At 32.8% G+C, this 24463-nt stretch overlaps 3 protein-coding genes across 6 annotated transcripts; 1 reads left to right on the top strand and 2 right to left on the bottom strand.

Moving 5' to 3' along the window:
- Nucleotides 1–828: 828 nt before the first annotated feature.
- LOC102609192 (uncharacterized) lies at nucleotides 829–2749 on the bottom strand. Its single transcript, XM_025099279.2, has 2 exons — nucleotides 2583–2749; nucleotides 829–2166 (listed from the first exon to the last, which is right to left on the bottom strand). The coding sequence occupies exon 2, from the start codon at nucleotides 2068–2070 to the stop codon at nucleotides 1261–1263; it is 810 nt and encodes a 269-aa protein (XP_024955047.2). The 5' UTR covers nucleotides 2071–2166; nucleotides 2583–2749; the 3' UTR covers nucleotides 829–1260.
- A 4920-nt stretch (nucleotides 2750–7669) lies between these two features.
- Nucleotides 7670–11387, top strand: LOC102614730 (flavin-containing monooxygenase FMO GS-OX-like 9). 2 transcript variants are annotated; one of them, XM_052438277.1, is made up of 7 exons: nucleotides 7670–8298; nucleotides 8559–8629; nucleotides 9103–9261; nucleotides 9342–9424; nucleotides 10292–10427; nucleotides 10715–10888; nucleotides 11033–11387. In XM_052438277.1, exons 1-7 carry the CDS (start codon nucleotides 7752–7754, stop codon nucleotides 11144–11146), a joined length of 1284 nt encoding a protein of 427 aa, XP_052294237.1. In that variant the 5' UTR covers nucleotides 7670–7751; the 3' UTR covers nucleotides 11147–11387. The 2 variants fall into 2 exon arrangements, with proteins under 2 accessions (XP_052294237.1, XP_006477724.2); XM_006477661.4 differs by having other exon boundaries at nucleotides 11022–11387.
- A 751-nt stretch (nucleotides 11388–12138) lies between these two features.
- LOC102608133 (uncharacterized) lies at nucleotides 12139–18090 on the bottom strand. 3 transcript variants are annotated; one of them, XM_006477543.4, is made up of 4 exons: nucleotides 17470–18090; nucleotides 16150–16473; nucleotides 14630–15509; nucleotides 12139–14446 (listed from the first exon to the last, which is right to left on the bottom strand). In XM_006477543.4, exons 2-4 carry the CDS (start codon nucleotides 16402–16404, stop codon nucleotides 12504–12506), a joined length of 3078 nt encoding a protein of 1025 aa, XP_006477606.2. In that variant the 5' UTR covers nucleotides 16405–16473; nucleotides 17470–18090; the 3' UTR covers nucleotides 12139–12503. The 3 variants fall into 3 exon arrangements, with proteins under 3 accessions (XP_006477606.2, XP_006477608.2, XP_006477610.2); XM_006477545.4 differs by having other exon boundaries at nucleotides 16150–16391; XM_006477547.4 differs by having other exon boundaries at nucleotides 12139–14410; nucleotides 17470–18089.
- Between the last annotated feature and the right edge of the window lie 6373 nt (nucleotides 18091–24463).

Below are 24463 nucleotides of genomic sequence, written 5' to 3'. Positions count from 1 at the left end.
AAAATTTGAACCCGCAAAGAAAGAAACACAAGCCTTTCTTTGAAGGGTTATTTTTCAGAGACAGAGAGAGACCGAAATCCAACTCCCAAGAGAAACGGTCTTTTGTTAGAGAGCTCGCTATTATGAGCAATCATTTCTCCCCAGCCATTACTGGCATAGCTAATTTTAGAACCTAATCCCATCTCATATTCTATGCTATTTTCTTGTCTTTTATTTGGCATTTTACTTAAAATAGAGTCACTCATGCAATTATAATACAGTCTAAAATGTGTAACACTATCATAAAATTTGCATCTGAAATTATATTCATGACTGTTGTATCGTATCATGTGCCAACTCACATTAGTTGGAATCTAAGCTTTATATAGCAGGGAAAAATATTAAGTTACTCTTACTCTTTGTGATCATGAGCGCATCTTATTGGACTCTCTTTCTTTCTCTATGTCTGCAATTGATAAGTGTGGTTCGGCTCCCATTGCAATAATTCGATCACAAGGGCAAATCCTCTCTTAATCAGGGGCTGACCCATTGAAATGACAGAGTAAGAAGAATGAAGTCTCATTGACCCTTTAACAAGAAAGCAGCTTCATTTCATATGAGAGATGGATCCAATAAAATTGGATTCATCGTGTTTTTCTTTTTGCTGGTAACAACATACTGGTAATAATATACTGTATTTGCATGAATTAGTGCCAGATGGAATCGTTTCTTTTTCTCATTCATGCGGACATATCAAAGTTTGTTGAATTCCAAAAATTCTTTGGACCCCATGATGTTAGCTATTTTGCCTGTGGCTGAAAAACTAAAAGCATACAAATAAAGAAAGCATCCAAAACTGAATGACACTGCATTACCTTTGATTACATAATAAAACTCATGGTATGTACATTCAGTTGAAGGGCAAAAACATAAGAAAAACTCAACTAGATGATGAAGGTTTCAATTCCTGTACTTAACCCTGACCCTCAATCAAGTACACACGCGCAACTAGACCATGAAAGTTTAATAGAGAGGAGAAATCCACTATGTACTTGTATTCTTGCAAGAGCTCTGCCTGTGTGTTTGTGTGTGTGTGTGAGTGTGTGTACACACACACACACACACAAACACAAATACACTCACAGAAAAGAAAACACCACTACTAATCCATAACAAAAACATAGCTAATCCAAATAACCAGGAGAAGTCGTCGAATTGCACCATAAGTTGATTCACAGGTGTCAAGCCATTATCAGGCACAAGGGGCAAAACTGATGGCAATCAAGCTATGATTTCCCTAACCAACCAATCCAAAATGGGTAAGGCGAAGTACAATACCAAGCAAGATGGGATAGCAAACACAATGGTTATGAGAATGTAAAGGGCCAAGATGGCTGCACTGGCAGGTATTGCATACAAGATTATCAAAATAAGTACGATAATCAACGGGAACTTGGCTGTCAGCTGCGCAAAGAAAACCAAGGATTTACGAAGAGATAATTGTAGTCTTTCAGCATTAAGGTGGCCAGTAAGAAATCGGCCTTCATCACGACGGATTTCAGACTGCCTTGACACATGACTACAAGTGGCTCGCCCGTTATGTGCGTGGCTAACTTGATTTCTAACAGCAGAGTTTCTATTCAAAGAACTGGCCGGTTGGTGATCCCCTCGGAAATGAGGGTTTGATTTGGACCGATCACCATTCATGCTTTCAACCATCCAAAGGAGGTAGTAGTTCTTTTGAGGAAACTTGAGATTCCCCTTGCAGATCAGCCTCAACGACACCATATTACACCAGGGGCAAGTTATAAAGAACGGAAGCTGGAATGGTAATGTGGGCAATCTAATAACAGCACGTTGTAGCCCTAGGACACAATTCTTGCAAAGTGTGTGGCCACACCATAGAACATAGGGCAGGTTCTCAACAACATTGAAGGATTCCCAGCATATCGGGCACTCCAAACCTTCTTCTCTGCTGTTGTTTAAAGAAGCATCATCGTCAGACAGCTCCGAAGAAACTTGGCTTGGCTTCAACGCGTCATTCTTCAACCGAATGGCTCCAGAAATAGCCTTGGAAGCAAAATTCCACATTGTAAATGAGTAAAAAGTTGACTTGGAAAAAATCAACAAAGATATATTTGCAGTAAACTCTTCTTAATCAAAACCACCCATCACATTGGATACAACCTGCCAAAAAGTAAGCAATAAGGTTGATCATTAATATCCCAAATTAATCATAAATGAATATACACCCTAAACAAACAATAATCTTGGGCAATTGATGTGACATTATCAACACAAGGTAATCTGTATCCAACTCTGTAAGTGTATCATAAGTCCCAAGATAAATTATGCCAAAATGCAATGAAGCTCTTAAGAGTGGATATCTATCTAATTAAAACATGCAATTACAAAAAAATTACCACAAATTCGTGAAAAATGAAAAAAAAAAAAAAGAAATTCCCAAAAATTATAAATTTATAACGAGCAAAAGAAAAATTCAAAAGGGTATTGTTGTTATACATGAACTACATAACACAGCTGAAATTCAACAATTATCCAATAATAAAAATTAAAAATATTTAAAAAAAAAAGATACTTACAGTTACAGGAAGAGAAGAGGGGAAGTAATTGCCAATTGGGGTCTGCATCTGCGTGTTGTGATTTGTATGAAGGCCAAGAATGTGTACAGATTCAGAGTTTGTCGATGTGGCGTCGTCTTTGAGACCCGTGAGCTGTGCAAGAGTGTGTGTGTCACTCACTGACTCATCACTCTCGCCGTTTGCCAAGTGCTGTCATTCTAGCTGATGATAACACTAGAACGACGCCGTAGTAGGAAGGAAGATTTGCATTCGATCCGTGGGCTTCGATATTTGGATCCACTTTCAACTAAATCATGGGCTTACGTAGCCCAAATTTAATGGGTTTAATGGGTTCGGATTTTGGCAAAGAGTCCCCAGTGGACTACAACGTAAATACAGGTTGTTTAGGACTTGAGCATAAAAGAGGATAATAAAACTCTAATGTTGGTTATCTTCTCTCTTATTCAATCAAAATTTCTTTCTGAGAATGCATCCGTGCTTATTATGCTTCGGCAAAATTTCATTAAATGTTCTTACTAAAAAATGACCTTAGTTTGTTCCAACCAATGGAATTTTAAACTTAAAGTCTATATATATTTAAGTTACCTCTCTCTCGTATTCACTTTTTATCTAAAACTTCTATTAATTTTAGGGTAAATGCTCCATTAGTTTCTAAACTTCAAGCCAATTGCTACTATAATCCTTGTATTTAAAATACCTAAACACTCATGTCATTACTTTTATATATGTTGGATCTGACTTTTCAATTAAGCATAAAATAGTAGTTTTACCTAATATAACTTAAAGGAAAATACTGGTTGCCCTGGGTCAAACCCCAAAAGTAACCAAAATGACGTCGTTTTGGTTTTTTTTTTTTTTTCTTCCTCTTCTTCATGAAACGTTATCGTTTCAGCCAAGTAAAAGCAAAACCAACTAAAGCAGAAAAAACACAGAGAAACAACTACTTTATGAACTGAGAAAAACGCAGAATCTTTAAGCTCTTCCTCTTCAATTCACCACACCTGAGTGAAATGCAGAATCTTTAAGCTCTTATATTCCTCGAAGGTGATAGGCTTTAGGTGTTTCATACATGGCTAGGACTGTAGTCTCAAATTGACGACTTACTTGAAGTGGCCTATAGCTAATTTAGAATTCCCATATTAAGAATGAGCGATGAGAGTTTCTGTCTTTTCTTTTCTACACGAATCGGGTGAGGTACTTTGTTATGATCTCCCACTTGCTGCTTGTCATTTTGGGTATGCTAAATCTAGAAGAGAAAGAAAGCTTTTCTGGTAGTATTTGCTGAGCTTTAGATCCTTTCTTATCAACCAACCTACATTCACTACATGAAGCTTTGGCTGTAAAATACCCCTATTTGAAGGAGTCTGCTGTCATGCACTTATAGACCTATACGTAACTAAAAGCAACTAATCTCAACTTTAGAGTAAGGGAGGGCTCTTTGCTTCATATCTTTCACTTCTTTTTTCGTAGATGTACTTTTTGGCTGATCTAAGAAAGACAAAAAAGAGCGGTTTAGACGAAAAAGATCTCGATTTGGATCTTAAACAAAGCGAACAAAATGAAGAGGAGAGGAAGAGGATTGGGTTATGTCGTTCCCTAGTAAAAAAAATATGTGTCTTTGTGTGCGTGCGCTATATATGTGTGTATGTGTATACACACATACATACGTGCATACATACATACATACATACATACATATGGACTAATTATATAATTGGTTCAAATATAACAACTAAATGAGTATTTACCAGATAAAATTATTTTTTTTTTGTTTTAATCATATGTCTCAACAATATATCATATATATGTTAATGGATGTAACTATTTCTTTAGGTATAAGCAAGATATATATTTCATCGCCAGCTGATACTTAATATTGCTACTTGCTACACTAAAAAGCAAATTGTTAAATGAACCTAGCTAATTGATTTGTTACATCTTGCATACTGCTATACTAAAGAGCAAGTAATTATCCATACATATACCTAATAGAAATAGATTTGGATAAACTAAACGTAAAGTTAAAAAACCTAGCTATTACTCTCTTGCCCGTAAGAATACTCAAACACATGCAGTGTTTTTACAACAATTACAGCTAGCATGCTGTGTGTGAGATACGTGTATTGCCTCCTTTATGAGGTAACTTAATAATACAAATTAATAAACAGAGGTCATTACAGGCAACTTAAGCAACCGAAAATATGACAACTTTAATTGAAATTTAACTTGCAAGTAGTTGCATTAATTATTATAAAATATAATACATGTCAGTATTTAGGGCGTGACTAAGGCACAACATCGATCTATAACTAAAATTAGTCATGTTTTCTGATATTGGCAACAATTTTCACTATCCAAGTACTTAAACATGTTCAATATGATCTTCCTAATGCTAATTATGTATAATGCCACCAGCCCTAGCTAGGCATAATCCACAAAAGGGAACCCGTTAAGTCAAACGCTTGATTATTAGTGAAGCCTTTTGTATGAAAATTAACGAATCATAGCATTTCTGAAACATCAAAATGAGTCACAAACTCATAATTAATTTGTTTTACGTGTCTCAATGCACAAAACGATATAATATAGTCTCTAGAGCATCAGAAACACATTAGCTTAAGCTGACAAATATTTTGAGCTTCTTCGATCTGATTATAATTACAGTCATCATCGTGGACGTGAGATATCTTGCAAGTTAATTTCTCATGATCTTGAAATAAGAAATTGATCATGTGGTAATTATAAGGGACGCATATACATAACCCTATCAAAATAATTTGTTGGTACGTAAAGAATTAGACAAGATCTAAATTATGGTTAGGTTGCAGTAATATTCTTAAATTTCACCTATAAAAATTATTAGAAAAGAGACAGCAACATTTAGATGAGGTGATCCCTTCAACTCAAAGTCACTAACTAATTTACACTAACAATAAGTATCAAGGACAATAGAATGTGTAGGTTAATATATATATATATTTTTTTAAGTTCTTATTGTATTAATGTAGACCACTAGTATTTTTCTCTCTTCTTTTTTTTTCCTCCCTCCTTTTTGGCTTGTGTTGTGTGAGGAAGAAGCAACAAAGTAAAAGAATATGAAAAAAAGGGGCTAACTTGACTACAGTTAAAGTCAAAATGATAACAAGAAATTGCATGTGTTTGTATGAACATGATCACAATTCCATAATTGTTCTTTGTTCATGTTTCCTTGGCTTGAAGAAGAAGCAATATTCTTCTTTTATTTTGTAGGGACGCCGACAATCGGCAAAAAGGCCATCATTTACATTTTAACTTCTTCTTGTTACAAATCTATAGTATATATTCATGACTGCCCATCAATATATATTTAGACACGGTGGATATAGTATGAGATAGATACAAATCAACAAATCATGTATAAATTGATGATATTTATATAATTACTAAATTAATACATGTCACTAATATTAGTTAATTATATATTATGACTTCTACAAAAACCGAGGTAGAGAGAATATTCTCAATCAGAGACTAACTACTTAATTAATTTGTTGATCAAATCAACAGAATATATACAAAACTTTTGCTTTTTGGTATTCTTTTTAAGTTCTAGGAAATATAAATCCTCTTGCATGCGTCTCCTGATTAATGTTGTGGATTTCAATATTGAAAATAAACTAAAAAGTATTTAAAATTTGAAAAAAGTTAGAATATATATATCAGAGGCATCATATCAACCATACAACAAGTAAATGATATTATGACTTTTGTGTATTTATTTTGAAAAGATGCTATGCAAGTGGTGGTTATATTAAAATTTAATTACATACATTAATTAGTTGTATTACCTCTGATGTATTCTAAATTTTTCTATTTTTACTGTTACTTTATTCTAAACATGTGTTTTAATCTTCGTGGCTAAATACATATGGGTGGAAATTTGTTCAATATTTAAACAACTGATTAAAAAAATGTGAATTTGAAAACATGATACACACACACACACACACTTCATATCCATCACCAAAAATTGGCCATGGTTACACCATAAAATTAACAACAGTTTAATTTTGTAGGTTGGAAGGATATAAAATAAGTTTTGTTGCTATAAGTGGACTGTAATTAAAAATATATCTTAGGTATTATGATTTGAGTGACAATGGTATGGTTATATGATCAAGTATGATGCATCTTTCTGAATTCCATTTCAACTCAATTGTAAGAGACTGACATTAGTATCTTCCGCCGTAGTTAGCTAGCTTTTCATCCCCAAGAGCATGGCTGAAAAATTGTCAAGTAATTTTATTTAACTGATTACTTAACTTCAAATATTAAGAAAAGTAAAGAAAAAAAATTGAACTTTGCCCATTTCCCTATTTTTAAATAAATAAATATGGGTAACTTTTTCCTAATATGTAAGTAAATTCGCCGGTCAATTCACAGAGAACAAAATTAAAAGTTTTCTTTCTGGCATCTAGCTAGCTAGGTTTCATGTATGATTGTTTGGGGCTCGCATGAAATCTTCAATTGCTTGGCTCAGCCATTGCCGGTCAAGTTCATCATGATCATTGATCCAAGGGGTCCCAGCCCATGCAGGCAATCAGAGTGCTAGCTAGCTTAGAAATTAATTGTTAATTATTTCTTATTTTCACTGTTTAATTATATACAATTTTATGCATTGAGCTTTCGACTCAGGGGTAACTGGAAACCAACCCTCTCGAGAGGACACATTTGAATCCCAGCTTCTCTTCTCGGACTAAAATTCCCTCCTCTCCAATTCTATTTTACTGACACTTAGTAAGAGTAGGGATAGACATACATGTATATAGATTGCACTATAATCTATATTATTCCCAATAAAATTCCGATAGTAAATATGAAGAAAATGTTTATCGTAACTTAAAAAAAAGAAAAGAAACTGGAGAAAAAGCCAAATTACAAAAGAATCATGATTAATTTAAAAGATCACGGGTGTCTCCCAGCCAGCAAACCACTTCTGTTCTAACATTATTATTTATGACCAATATAATATTAATTTATCATGGCCTTATATGTTTGCGTGACCAAAATTTCACCTATATATATATAACCCCATGATCCTCCACACATTTCACATTCACAAACACATTGATCTCACAGAATCAACCTTAATTATTTATTAATCATATCCATTGATCGAATTGAACCACCATGGTTTCCGATGATCATCAACAGTGTGCCCAATCGAAGAACGTATGCGTGATCGGGGCCGGACCATCGGGGCTGGTGGCGGCGAGGGAGCTAAGGAAAGAAGGCCATAGGGTGGTGGTTTTGGAACAAAACCATGATGTTGGTGGCCAATGGTTGTATGATCCTAATACAGATCAAACCGAGGTTCATAGTAGCGTTTATGCTTCACTGAGGCTCACGTCGCCAAGAGAGATCATGGGGTACACTGATTTTCCATTTGTGGTGAAAAAGGGAAGGGACGTGAGGAGGTTTCCAGGGCACAAGGAGCTTTGGTTGTACTTGAAGGATTTCTGCCAGCGGTTTGGGTTAAGGGAGATGATTAGGTTTAACACTAGGGTTGAATATGTGGGGATGTTGGATTGTGGTGAGTTAATAATTGGCAACGATCTGATCAAATGGGTTGTTAAAAGCAAAGAAAAGAAAGCTGACAAAGTTGTTGAAGAAGTATTTGACGCTGTTGTTGTAGCCACTGGCCATTACTCGTACCCTAGATTGCCATCCATCAAAGGTATGTATGTGAAAGCACGCTAGTTAATTAGCTAGATTGCATGCGGTCAAAATTCGAAATGCTAAACAAAGGTCATTTTGAGCCCTAATGCAAAATCATATCATGTCGAGAAACAGTCTTGATAAAACAAAAAGTGAAAATCATGCATCCATGTTTGTACTTATATTTTATGTACAGAGAGAGAGAGAGAGAGAGAGAGCTAGACATATTTGTTGTCATTGCTGGTTTATTTGGATTAATTCGTTCACGTTCATGTCCAGGAATGGATAAATGGAAAAGGAAGCAAATGCACAGTCACATTTACAGGGTTCCAGAACCATTTCACAATGAGGTAATGAAAAAATAGTTCTTGATTAACATCTTTGAATCACACTAGAATATAAAAATTTTTTTTATTCTTTTAATATAATGTCATAAATCTGCTAAATCTTTATATTGTGATCGATGGCCCGGTATGGATATCTGGACCTAAATCAGGCTAGCATCGATCGAGCAATCCTCATTAATTAATGCACACGAAGGAATACAACCAGAAGAGAACTAGTTTACTCTCCGGTTATTGGATGATTCATTCACTTCAATATATACTTTAGATAATGTGTTTCTTTCATGTCTGTAACTTGTATCACGTGTACTTAATATGTAACTTGTATCGCTCATATACTTTAGATAATGTGTTTCTATCATGTCTTGTACTTAAATGGTCATATTTTATGAAGTGTAGATCATATGATTTGTCAACTTGATGAATAGATGCCTGTAACTTGTATCGCGCGTATTATTATATTTAACTTTTTGCTTCAGGTTGTGGTGGTTGTTGGGAATTCATTAAGTGGACAAGATATATCGATGGAGCTTGTAGAAGCGGCAAAGGAAGTTCACCTGAGTGCCAGATCTCTCAATATCTCAGAGGGTTTATCAAAAGTTATATCCAAACATAACAATTTGCATCTCCATCCACAGGTTTTCATTATTTATACATCGGCACTTCATAAAACAATTCTTGTAGCAATGACACTGAATAAAATGTAATGGTTTTGCAGATAGATTGCCTTCGAGAAGATGGAAGGGTTACATTTGTAGATGGCTCTTGGGTCACTGCAGACACCATTTTGCATTGCACTGGGTAACGTACCATTTGACCATTCTTAGTTACTTGTGATTATACATGATCATTTCAATAAGTGTTACTGTGTTGGGGACCTAATTGACATGAATATAGAAGCTACATACATATATATTGCATATCTATAAAAATGTAGGGATCACGATGACAATCCTCCAAATTATACTTGATTATCAGTCGGACTACCTTGTTAGATTATGATTTAAATGTCACATTCATTTTGGTGCAAAACAATGTTATAGATCCTAACTTTATATAATGCAAAGTGGTTTGTTAAAGTAGTAGCACATGATTTTTTTTATAAAATTAAATTTTTTAAAAAAGTAAGAGGCAGATAAAATCAAATTAATTTCCTCAGTTCATTATTTCTCTCAAGAATTTCAGTATTTTTTTTTTTTCTAAAAACTGATTTTTACTTTGGGCAGAATTAGATACTTTCATAGTCTCCGTAACACTTCTCAGTCTCATAGTATGAAAAGGGTATATTGCACACAACATCCCTATATTCTTGAAAATACTGATATTACGATTAGTAATTTAAAATTGATCATGGTGACCCCAGATTAAACTCAACAGCTGAAAACATTTGACTAGTGAAATTTCTAATTTCGCCCTCGATCTATCATATCATTCCCTCTGGTCGCAACTGGCTGGAAAAGATTTCCCATATCAAAAAGTCGCCTGATTGATAGCGATTATGAATTTCTAGACTTGGAGAGATTCTGCTGTGGGACCTTACGTGCACATCCATTATTCAATCAGGCTCAAATACTTCTTGTAACTTTGTAATATGTTGGAAATAATAATAATAATTCCATTGATGTAAACATCACACTAATTGAAAGTTTCTGTTAAATGTGTGTGTAGGTATTCATATTCATTTCCATTTCTTGACACCAAAGGAATAGTAGTGGTTGATGATGACAGAGTGGGTCCTTTGTATGAGCATACTTTTCCTCCTTCACTTGCTCCCTCCCTCTCTTTCGTTGGCATTCCTAGAAAGGTAAATTAATAATTCATATTCTTTCTTTTTATATCATGCAAAGTTTCCCCATATATAGCTTCCAATTTTTTTTTTTAAATTATTCCATTTTACAAAATAACTTTCTGAACATGCCTACAGTGAATATTGCGAATGTAATATTAAAACATCAAGTATTATATTTATCCAAACGATTTGTTACATGTGGGCTGATGTTCTTTTGATATTGCATTATATAAATTTATTAGAAGCCTAATCATTTGAAGAGTACAATATTAATGTTTCTTTTGATGGATATTTGGATGCAGCTAATAGGGTTCCCATTCTTTGAATCACAAGCGAAATGGATAGCTCAACTGCTGTCTGGGAAAAGAACACTGCCATCATGGGATCAAATGATGCAATCCGTTAAGGAGTTTTATCACTCAAGGGATGTTGCTGGCATTCCTAAGCATAACACCCATGATATTGCTAATTTTGAGGTAATAAGTGCAATAATTTTGATCTTGATTAATTTACAAATTAACCCACTTGAATGAATTATATATTTTGAGCTAATTATTATCATCATTATTATTTTTTTTTCTCTTTTTGTGGTGGGGGTGTACGTTTTAGTACTGTGATAGATATGCAGACCAAATTGGATTCCCGCACTTGGAAGAATGGAGGAAAGGTCTGTGCATATCAGCTTTAGTGAATTCAGATGCCAACTTGGAAACTTATCGAGACTCGTGGGATGATCATGAGCTTCTCCAGGAAGCACTTCAAAGTCCTCATTTCACTCAACTTAATGCTCAAGCATTTGATTAGCTCCGTGTAGAATTTTTTTTTTTTTTTTTCTTTTCCCTTCTGTTTTTGCTTCTATATGTCTTGTTTTGTTTGGACCACAAATATTAAGTTTGCAAAGGATTTTGACATTGTCTTTAAGAAAGGAAGAGAAGAATTAATTAATATGCGTTCGAATTAATAAATGACCAAGTACTCTTTACATTCTATATGGTTTGGTGTTTTAAGTACCTCAACGCATCTGTGTCAAATTTTTATATAATTTGATATTTTTATGAAAAATTAAAAAATACATGGACCCAAAAAAACAAAAACAAAAATCATTGCGAATCTATAATACTTTTACAAATATTTTCAAAATTAAGTTGTCAGAGATTAAAAAAAACTGCTAACAAACAATTGTGCTCATATTGACAACTTTTGCTCATTACTCTGATTATAAATATACATAATCTGTCCAATATTACAAATATGCAATAATAAATAATTATATTTGTATGAAATGATAGGTCATCCTAGCATTGGTATCCAATGAATAATTTTGTTTTGATTAAAAATTTACCTTTTAATCTCTTGATTAAATAACTCACGCATTCTTTAAAGGCCGCGAGCAGTGAGATAATCAATAAAATAAGTGTGGATATGAGCTGTTTAAAAAAAAAAATTGATATACTGAAAATAAGAAATAAAATAAGAGTTGATTTTTTTATTTCTTAAAATATTTTATTAAAATAACGTTTTTTTTTTCTAAAAAGCACTTGCACATACTTTGTACCATTGGAATCTGGGGGCCAAGTTGTATAAATAAGTGCATTTAAAATATTCTATGAATTTGAGGTGACAACTATTGGGGAGATTAATTATTACGTTATGGAGAGTAAATTCATGTGCTTTGAAGCATGAGTTAAACTTTAAAAATTTCTGCATCCACTTATAAAAGCTAACATCAAACAAATATATGCATTTAACAGTTGGGACTAAAAAGCACTTCTCTAGAAAACATTTTCAAATCTGTCACCATTGTGCTTTCTGCATAATACTTCATCCTTTACACTCATTTCACTGATTTGAGTTTTGTTGGTTTACTCTAGTACTCTTGATAGCTATGAGCTCAAATCAATTCAGCTATAGCAACACATGCAACTGCTTTAGTCTCTACACTTTAAATTTTCAAAAGATAAAACTATTTCTATTCCTATATATTAAAGTAAATGCATATACCATATTTGAGAGGATATGTACAAGACAATCAGAAGGTTCGGTACTCTCCTTGCACCCAAAAGAACTTAAGAACAGATTCCTTACCGTACTTCACCTAAGCCAAGGGTTAGTAGAAGGACTTCTTGGCCCCCGACGCCTCCTTGTTATTCTCCCCCAACCAATTAGGCTTCCCTCTTTGACATCCTTCTCCCTAAAGCTGGTGCGCTGCTTTGATGGTGAGCAGATTGTGATATCTGTCAGATTGGAAGTAGAAATGAACGAGTGCTTCCTTCCTCGTGCCCGCCCATTTCTGCTCATACTTCTAGTGCAGACTGTTCCCCTTAGGCCATTGGCAGCTTCAATTAGCGCCTCTATTGTTTGGAGATCCTCAGTCACTTCACCCCTTGAAAGAGAGGCAAGGCTAGGGAGAACTTCAGTTTGGAAATCCTTTCGCTGCTGCCTCCGCCTCCTCATTCTACCCCTTCTTTGCTGACTTGGCAAATAAGTGGCACCACTTGCTTCCTCTTTTTCACCTATTTGGTCATTGGTCTTAAACCAGTCTGCTTCTTCTACATTCGTCTCAACCAGATTCAATGTCATGGCCTCAAAGTAGTCAAGCCCATTGAACATATACTCCTTATAATCACCATTGTTCTTAGAACTTAAAGCTACTCCAAGTTCACCATCTGGATCATCTACTACTGAAGAAACTACCTTGGCAAACCAATAAAGGTCATCACTCCTAGAAGGCTTAGATGGCTCACAAGCAGCCTTTTCTGGACAAGTTTGAAACACAGATGAAGAAATGGAAACTAAAGCTGTTGCTGCATTCATGGAAAGTTTCTCTTGCAAATCCCCATCTTCCTCCCCTGACACCATAGCCTCTGCTGCATTTCGGGTAAGATCTTCTTGGACATCCCCATCTTCCTTTCCCGAGAGTTCAGAAGATGTCTCAGCTTGGTTTTCATCTGAATTTCCTCGTGGTGGAGAACTCTCCTTATTTTCTGGACTTACTGGTCCCTCAAAACCTAATTCTGTTGGCAGAGATGGTGTCGGAGAAGACTCATCATCCTTCATGCTTAAGTTCAGGTCACTGGCGGCCCCAAAACATGAAATTTTTTGGTCAAGTCCACCCTCCACAACCAGCTTATGTGAAGTTACCTGCTCTCCTGACTCGGGCAGAAGATCACAATCCAAGCTAATGTTACTTACCCCATCATTTGCACCGTTCTTGATGTCTTCATCTTCAGATGGATTCTGACAGGTTTCCACTTGTGCTGATGATTCACTTCTTCTACCCGGTCTTCTTTTTGGTACCAGCTTTGTTTTAGACCAAGCCAACCCCATCACTGTATCTTCAAGCTTTCTTTCTCCATCTGAGGAACTGCTTTGTGCCCTGAGGTTAGAATTCATATACTCTGCAGATTTAATTTCCATGGAAAGTGTAGAAAATTTTGTGCCGCAATGGCACTCCAATGACAATTGATTCTCTTCGCTCACATCCAGGCCATTGGAATCGGTGGATGGTGGATGAGATTGCAATGTTTTGGACTCTGCACGCGACCCATTACAAAAGCTTCTCTGATGGAAGCTTGCACTATCAAATTTTGGGCCAAACTTCGAACTTTTACCATGGCAAGACGTTTTACCAGCAACACCAGGGCCTGTAATAGATGATTTTGAACGTTTTCTTAACCGTAAAGATGAGTTAAAGCATGGGAGTGCTTGAACTATTATAGGGGTTCGCACAATATCACGTATGCGTTTCTTTGGAGATGAAACTGAGGATGGCTTAGAATTCCCTATATCAGTCAGAGACAAAAGCCGAGAAGAAGTTCCTATGTTACAAGTAGAAACAGATACTGGATTGCTATTAGAGGAGAGATCTTTTTCAAGACTCTCTAAACCTTCACCACATGTTTTTCTCTTCCTCTGATTCATAAGATGAAAAGTTTCAGGTTCATGTGCTTGCTTCAGATCAATGTTTTGTAAAGACGTGGATAGTTCTTCAATGAAACCTGGAGACAAAGAAGCAATATTACTTCTTCCTTGCCCTGGAAAAAGAGGTTAGTTATAAATCATCTAGTAATAATGACAGTAGTTTTTATAAATTATTCCCTATGATGATAAGAAAGACAATAGTGACGCACTGAAATATAATAGTGATGCACTGAAATACAAACTAAAATTTAAACTGACAAAGTTGCAATTTGCTGTGACCTGGCAACTGTACTCACCTGCATCATCATCATATTTCTCCGGGTGCAAATTGCTTGAGCAAGTTTCACCATCCCTTCCAGTTTTATTATGTGTTATACCGGTGGAAGGAACTTGAATGCCCTTTTGAGCCAGATCCTGACATGAGAAATTTGTGTTTCTAGCAAGAGGACTTTGAAATTCACTGGGCAATGCTGCCTCCTCCTGAAGTTCAACGGGTTCGTTCAAGTCGACCAAAAATTTGGATGTACCAGCTACCTTTTCTTCATTCTTATTTGGTTCATTCAAGTCGGGCAAATACATGGACACAGTACCTGAATCTTCCTCAAGCTTGATCGGCTCATTCAAATCAGCCAAAAATTTCCTTTTAGAAGAAGATGAACCAGGATTCAAATTATCCTCCTGGAAAACGGAGTTAAAACCACCACTGCCATGGTCTGGTTGCCAATCACTCCTATGCACAGCCTCAGAGATTCTGTTCATAGGATGATCCGACACCTCAGGCATCTTTTGCATAGACACCTCATCTTCACTATCAATATACTCAGTAGGTGGAAGCTCAAGATCCAAGACCATTTTACCAAACTTCTTGCTGGACTCCAACTCACAGCCTTTAGTTTGAGGAGGATCTGGACCTGACTGCACAAACTTTCTGTCATCAAAATGTGAAAGTGATGGGTCATTTTTAGCAGTTGAAATGGACGACTGATTGAATGCAGGATTCACCCTGGGCAAGCTGAAAACATGAGATGTCTTCTGTGCATCATCACACAAGTGCTGGGGTGAAAAAGGATTTGACTGTAAGGTCCCCTGCTGTGGATGATGTTTAAATAACTCGTTCTTTTTCATTTCATCCATTAATTCCCTCTGTCTCCAATAAATGCGATGAAGTTCGCGGATCTGGATAGTCAAAAACATTTAAAACCCATTTGAGCGTCTAAGATCAACTGATAGGTATTCATTAGTAACAAGTATTGCATCAGAATTGATGAATATATGAGACGCTGTTTGTAATACCAACACATGCACATGAGCATGCATGCACACACACACACACAAACACAAAAAGAAAGGGATATATGAATAGTCACATTATGGTTCACCACAATGATTCAGATTCCTATAGCCAATTAACAAGTCCCCCATTTTCCCTTCCAAACTTCCATCATCTGAAGAAGTAGAGTTACAAGTCCTCAGGATCTCTTGACTAAAAGGATTTTAAAAATAAATAAATGCACTTGATGCCCTAAAGACAACCAGAAGTCACAGTTCTTTAACGTGCCAAAGGACCATTAATAAAATACATTCGCAAGCATTAAAGCATCAAAAATATTTGTTTACCTTTAAGGATATCAATAAATAACACCACTTCAAGACCTATATATTCAAATTTTCCCCGAGACATGTTGATTAGTGCATGCTTGAATATGATACGCATAATAGAATTGGTTTTATTTCTATTGAAAATAAAAATAGGCTTAAAAAAATGAGATGTAATCAACAAAACAACTAAAAACTCAAGGCTGAACCAGAACAATACCTGATCCCTGAAAATAGCTTCCTGCTTAAGCATTGTCTGCTTCACTAATTCCTTGCTTTGAACCAAATGCTGATCGGGAGATGGCAGTAACAAAGCACCATTGCAGTAATTTCGATTCTTAAATATGCTATCAACATCATTTGAGAGCCATGCCCTACCATTAGTACTCACATTCAGATTCCAATCGGAATAATGTCTGGGAACAGGAATATTGCCTTCACACGGCATCTCTGCTTGTATTCCTAGCAATGCCATTATTGCTGTAAGTCAGTATGAACAAAATACGATCTAACTATCCAACTAAAGAACAATTAAGAGAGAAACCTGCAACAGAAGTGAAATATAGGTCAGAATATCAGCATATATTGTGAAAGACAATCATTTTTATTTCTTTAATTCCTTATATTTTTCTCATTACTGTAAGTCAGTATGAACAAAATACGATCTAACTATCCAACTAAAGAACAATTAAGAGAGAAACCTGCAACAGAAGTGAAATATAGGTCAGAATATCAGCATATATTGTGAAAGACAATCATTTTTATTTCTTTAATTCCTTATATTTTTCTCATTACTAAAACTCCTACATAATATTTGCAAGAAATATGGTGTATGCTAAACCATTCAAACATTCTTTCTTCCATTTAATTAAATGTACTTTTCATTGATAGCGGCCTCCACTATTTCAGGTCCCCAAAAAAAATTCCAGAAACGTACTATTCATTATGATGACAAAATTCCAAAGAACCATCTAAATATATTTTGGCAGGCAGGTACTTCCTGACTTTCACATGGTAATTCTCACATTCTAGCATGATATTAAAAAGAGAAAAGAAAATTCAAGATAATAACCAACAACTAGTGCAAAAATACATACCCAACCACAATGATTATTATTAATTTTGATCCAAATTTTGCCACATGTCATTAAGCCAGCAGAAAACACTCATCATATGCTTAACGGGGACACTAATCAGATAAGTAAAGCTATTTATTAACCCATTATTTGGGAGCCGAAAAAGAAGAAGAAGAAGAAGAAGGAGAACAAGCAGCTGGGAGAGAAAAATATGTCTTGAAAGAATCTATCAAAGCCAAAATGAATATACAATAATAGAAACATTGATAACATAATTTCAAGCAATGAGTAAATCACCCGCAAAAACATTAAAAAAAAGAAGGCAAAAATCGTTTCACTGAAATCATCAAACACAAAAATCCAGCTCAACATATAAATCAAGCTGGAGAAACCAACCCAACAACAGTCAGTAAAAGAAGAACAATCAAGCACATTAAAGAAATAATTTCGCAACATCATCTTACCTCAAAATCACATCTTTATATCACTACTTTCTTCAAAAATAACCCACAAGTGATTCATTCACTCAGCTTTACATTTTCATGACTTTCAAGAAAGCACAAGCAAAAACCATAAAAGTGGGTGTCTTCATCTTCAAAACACAAAAGGCCATGAATGACCAAAAAAACACACAAGATGAAGAAGCCTCAAAGGTGCCAAATAAAAAAAAACCAAGTGGGTACTTTTGAAAACAACTAAAAAAAAGCTTAGAAAAAATGGGGATTTGGATCTGCTCTACTACTGCTCACTGGGGCCATTCTCATTCTCTCCAAGAAGATATAGAGAGAGAGTGAGAAACAAACAAAGCTCACAATAGAAACTTATATTATGAGATGAAGAGACATCAAAGTTGTCAATAAAATTTCTCTCTCCTTCACTCTCATTAACTTTTCTTTTTCTAATTTAATGCAAATTTCTCTTTTTCTTTTTCTAAATTTATGTATTTTATCCAACACAGCAACACTCTTGTCTTGTGGTACATGCAAACTTTAAAGCATTTTCTGAAAAGTTTTAAGAAACTTTCTTATTTTCTGAAACAAAAACAAATGAGATCAGACAACACACAGTACTGTACAGCACACACACATACACCCTGATTACCGCAGCATCAACAGACACAACCAAATTGTTTCTTGAAACTACCTTGGTTTTTCCAATTCAAATTTTTTAATCACAAAAAATAAATAAATTGTTACATTCTTTATTTAGTTTTTTTTTTTATTAGTTGTGACAGAAGTCACACTGGGGCCTGTTTGGATATTTTAAGCCCCTCATTATGACATTTCCAAACTTTCAACTTTAAGCATCCCCTTATCAAAAGTGGAAAAAGACCTTAAGCATTGCAATTTGCAACTTCCATGAATTTCAATTTTTTTGTCCATTCATTGCCAAATTGTAGGGCTTGGTTTGTGTTTCATATGACTTGTTTTAATTTCATTATTATTATTATTATTATTTACTAAAATATTCTCAAACAATTCAAAATAAAATTGTTTAAATAGTTATTGAGTTGTAATATGCACACACACAAATAGAATGATAATTTTTATTTATCTTAAAAATATAAAAACTTCAATATTGATCTTATTTTTATTTAGAAGATGGGAATAAAATGAGGTCAGTTGATGGATTTGTTTTTATTTTTTAATAGTAAATAGGATAAATTGATATTTTCACACTTTCGGATAATAAAGTAAATTGATTCTCATGAACATAATAAGTAATAAGATGACAGTGGATTATAATTAATATTTATAACTACTAACAATTGTACATATTTAATATTTATTATGAAGTTATTGCAAGTGAAGTGGGTTTTATCATTTACAAAGAAAAAGAAAAAAAAAAAGGTAAATGATTTTTAAAAGTGTTTTATTCTGCCTTAATTTTGAAGTTACTTTATTAATGCAAACCAACATTAAAAGTAACAATTGAAAGGGATAGCATAAACAGAAAGAAAACTATGGAAAAGTTTTAGAAATTTAGATAATTATTAGATTTCACTGAAGGAGGCCTAATCAACTTGCTAATGAGAACTCTTAAAATAAAGTTAGTTTGAAAATTTGCAGCATAAAACACTAATGGGCGTTGAGTCAATGATTCCTTTTGACATCATTTTGGATTAATAATTTGCCTGTAATCTAGATTGGGTCGTACACAAACGGAAATTAAACAAATTCAAGATTGGTGTGCCAAACTATAACTCTCTATTAGAATAAATTTAGGTTTAAAGAAAAATAAACAAACAATAATAATCGTACGTATCATTTTTATACCTAAAGTAAAGATTGAAAAAAAATTTACCTGATGTACTTTAAGGTATTGTGACTTTAAATTCTCGACCTGCTTACTGTTTCCTTCACGTTTCAAACACCACTTATCAATAATCAATTATTGCTCATTTCTATAGAGGCCTAAAATGACTAAACAGTCACATATCTAAAATATGGAAAATATGATTACATATCACATGATGTTGAATTTTTTTATAAATAAGTTATCAACATAAACAGTTTGAACGTTGAATAGTCAATAAAATACAATTCTCTAATAAAAGGTATAAAGAAAAATGAAAAAATTAGTAAAATTATTATAAAAAAATATGAAGGTTAAAATGGTCGGTGATTGATAAAATAAGTAAGAAAGTGATATAAAAAGAAAAGAAACTAAAAGAAAAGTGTAGAAATGAAAATTTGCTAAAAAAAAAAAAACCAAATTGTTCAAAGGTTATTGAAACTACGTGGACCGACATTTAAAAATGCACAGAAGTAAATCAAACTAAATGGAATTGAACCAAATTGAACCAAGCCGAACCGGTTCAATTGTTATTCAAAAGCTAATTTTCAGACAAGTTAAGCTTAAAGGAATTGGGTGGTAATGAATCAATGCTCGAATCAAACATATTAGTCACACAAAACCAAAAATAAAAAATAAAAAATGTACACATCAATTATGGCAGTTGGAATCTGAGTTTTTAATTCCACCGATAGATTTGTTAATAAAACTTTTATTAGTATTTATAAAATTTTACATTACTTAAAAAGAAAAAAAATCAACTTTATTGCATTTAATGTACACACTAATCAATTGACGAACACTAATGATGTTTGCATGAAATAATTGACTGCAGATATCTCTATTTAATAATTTGGGGATTAAAAAAAATGAACTCAGCTTGTTCAAAACAAATCTATCTAGCTATATTTTAATTAGTTTTATATATAGAAAAAAAAATTAATAAAGAGATATAATTAAAGACTAGCGCGTCATTGTTTTTCAGTCTTATTTTAAGCTACAATACAGGAGAACGATATCGTTATAATTAATTAATGTGTTTAATTTTTCTAATAGTTGTACATATTTGATATTTATTGCGAAGTTATTGCAAGTCAAGTTTCATCACTAAAAAAAAGGGGTAAATGATTAAACTAAAGTGTTTATATCTCTTATTTTTTGAATTACTTAATTGATTCAATACAACATCTTAAGCAAGACTTGAAAAAGAAAAGTACAAAGTATAGACTAGTTAATGGAATTTTAGAAAACTAAGGGGCTGTTTGTTTTTTTTTTTTTCACTTAATGACTTAATTTTAATTAGTTAAGTTATTAAGTCTGTTCGTTTTTCAACTTAATAAAAAAATTTAACCATTAAGTCATTAAGTTATTAAGTTAATTTTTTAGCTTTTTACTTAATTTAAAAAGTCCTAATGATATCATTAAAAAATATTCTCCAAAATATCCCTATCTAATTAATTAATTTTCATCCTTACCTAAATAAAACGTAATAATTAGCATTATTATCCATCTTTATATAACTTATGATAATATATATTGGTAAACTATTATTGTTTTTATCTTTTTATTTTCTTCAAATTAGCATTATTTATCTTCATAATTTTTTACAAAAATTTTCATATAAAAACATCAAAAACCATAATAAAATTGATTAAAATATATAATATAGAATATTAAAGAGTTGTATTTAATTGAATATGATTTATGATATGATAATTTGCATGTAATCTTATTTATATTATTTGAGATGTTTTATTGTTTTTTTAATGTTTATAATTTGTAAGGGCATAAATGTAAAATATTAGTTTTCATATTTTTTAAACTAAAAACAAACAACTTAATATTTATTTTTAGCGATTCAAACCAAAAAAACAAACATATTATTCAGATTTAGACATTCAGCCCTATTTAGAATTCAGACAAATTTAGATCTATTAAAATTTTAGACAAAAAAAACAAACGCCACCTAAGACATATTTGGTAACGACTTCGTTAAATACAACAACCAATTATTTTTAAAATCAAATAATCAAAGGAAATTCTTTAAAGAAAATATATTTAGATTGTTCAATTAACAATTTAGGATAAAATTCAGTCGAAAGCATAACTTGACTGACCATAAATGTGTTTTGTTCCCATACAATAGTAATAGGGGACAAGAAGTTGTTTTTATAAATTGAGATATCTCGTTCCCTTTCATACTTTTAACCCAAAATAAGAAAAAAGAACTCCTAGATAAAGTTATAAAAATACATTTTATGAACGTCACAAAATTATTATAGGTTTTAAACTTGTTTTATTTGTAATATTCAAAATTAAAAAATAGATAAAATAATAATAATAATAACAGTTCGTATATATTGTAATCTTAGATCAATAACAGAGGTCGGAAAAAAGAACATTACCTCTAATGCATTAAAGAAGGTCTTTGCTTTAGATTCTCAACATGCAAGTCATCCTTTTTCACGTTTCAGGCACTGATCATCGGCGATCAACGATCGTTAATTTCGATGAAGACCAAAATTAGCTTCGAAATAATCGCCGATCGAAAATGTTGAGAATAAAATTCTCCTTATAATTTATGCTAAATACTGTTTAAGCCCCTAATGTTAGTCAAACCAGGAGGGGCTATGTTTGAAAGTCTATCAAATGCATAAGGAATGTCACTCAAACTAAACAAGTTAAGTGCACAACAGTCATACATCACTGAATTGGCAATATGCTATTGTTTTCCAAGTATAGCTTCCTGCCAAAGAGGAATTAATGTTCACTCAACATGAAAACGCTGCTTTAACAAAATCATAATAATTCCTTGACACTAAATCAATTCAATCTTATCTAATTTTTATAGTTTTACGTTGTTTATTTAAGAAAAGAATATTGATATCTTTGTGGTTTGGTAAATGATCAAGATATTATTTCATTCTTGGATATCAAATGCTTTTATAAGAAGCATGATTAAGAAAAATAAATATTAATCAGGTCTAAATCCATCTTGGATATAATTGTACTTAATATAATATATTCATTTTTTTCAATATAAATCCTTCACCTTATTTAAGTGAGAATGTACAGTAAAATACAAAAAAAAATATGGATATTAATTCATTAGAGACTATGTTTTTTTGTTTGTTAGTATATTAAAATCTATATTTTTTTTTGTTTGTTAGTGCAATTATTATTATGATTATTATTATTAAATATGATAGGAATCTCAATTATTTTCTCAGTATTTGAGTACAACTGTCAACTGATGTGGGAACTTTTTTATAATTGTTAAATCATGTTAGTCATTCAATTTTACTTTTTTTTTTTTCATGAATTGCAAAATTTACCATTTCATGATAAATATTAGTAACTCATTAATATGATAGTTATATAAACAATCATACAAGTTGATATTCAAATGATTTCATTATTCATGTAACTCGGATCTCTGATATAATCCAAAGTTTAACTAATATATTACCATAGGGATGGTAATGATACCACCCATTGTAGATTTGCCTTTACTAAATCCATACCCACAAAAAAAATTAAATTACCAATTTGTCCCTAACCTGCAACAATTTTTTTTTAAAGAAAAAACTACCCACTACGGCTTTTAAAAATGATCAGACTCACCCGTAACCTATAGTAGATTTTTTTAAGAGTTTTATCATTTGAAATCACAAATATTAAAAAATACTTTACAAATACATAAAAACTTAAATTTTACAAATTCAAACTATAAATTTATAACAATAGCCTAAAAAATCTGCATGCAATACTCAATGCTACATTTTATCAATGTAAATAAAAAAAATTAAAATTTCAACATCAAATCAAACAAATAAGATGTAATAATCTAACAAAAATAGGTAAATCATCATCACTAATATCAATGCCTTGCTCTATCTTTTAATCATCATCACTATTTTTTCTCTCAATACTAAATCTACCCGTAATCTACGGTGTGTTTGCATTTGAAATATTAAATCCGTCCGCAACCCATAAAATTACTTGCACGAGATAAATTTTTACTGACGAATTTCCGGGTTAAGGAATAATTTTGCAATTCCTGTACATAGATAATGTTTAAGTTAAAAAATATAATATAATTCTCATGTAAAAGTCAAATTCAGTCATCCTATCACAAGAAAGTGATTGATAGTGAGGAAATTTCGGTGAAAAGAAAATAATTTTCTAAATTCTTAAAAAAAAAAAAATTTTTTTCTAAACCTTCCATGTGAAGAAAACCTATTGGGGAATACCCATTGGCCATTGCCCAATGCCCACCATATTATTTTCAAATAAAAAGCAGGTTGTTTTTTTTTTTTTTGTTTCTTTCTTTTTTTGCCCCCCAAGCCATCGTCGTGGTCAATTCTCCCAATTGATACAATCCTTGCTTAATTTAGCACCTCGTCAACTATTTTTGGTTTATTCCTTCTCTTCTAAGTTACTTGTTCTCTCCTTCACTTACTCTGATAGTAAAGTTTGGACTTTGGAGGGTGTAAGTTTAGTCGAACAGCACATCTAGAGTAAATGAGATGACAAGACTAACTTTTTAACAAAAATTACAAAGAATTAATGATAGAGAGCTAATGAGAGAAAATTATAACAAACTCTGAACTCAGATTATTTAAATCTTAAGTTGCATAGACTTAATAATTATGTAATTGCGAGTTATTGTGTATATTTGACTTTATTTTATTTTTTTTTTCATTTCAAAATATCTATAGGTTATGTAATAAGAATATATGTATCTATCTTTTAAATTAAAAAAAAAAAAAAACTATTGGCTCGACTGAAGATTTATTGCTTTGGAATTTTAAAAAAAATTGAGGGAATAAAGACTTAGGCCCCCCAAAAAATGTGGTGTCCGCAGTGGTGAGACATCTTAAGTTAACAATACTTTATTGTATAATAAAATAATGAATCTCACTGTGAAATCTATTAAATTTAATAAATTGGTGAGAGTGGACACTCCCTTGACAGATTCTTTCCGTTTTGGAGTGTAACCACGTCTCCATGTGAAACGGCGCTGATTGAAATTGGTTTCGACTACATTTTACATTGCCCAGACATCAGCATCGCATTGAACCATGGATTTTACCACACTGTTTCTACGAAATTACCATTCGGCCCCGTTGGACTGGAGGGTCATTTTCCTGGGAGTCGGAT

This window comes from Citrus sinensis, chromosome 3 (assembly GCF_022201045.2).
Source record: "Citrus sinensis cultivar Valencia sweet orange chromosome 3, DVS_A1.0, whole genome shotgun sequence".
NCBI lineage: Eukaryota > Viridiplantae > Streptophyta > Magnoliopsida > Sapindales > Rutaceae > Citrus > Citrus sinensis.
The sequence above is the reverse complement of the archived record's forward strand: the minus strand, read 5'-3'. Positions and strand labels throughout refer to the sequence as shown.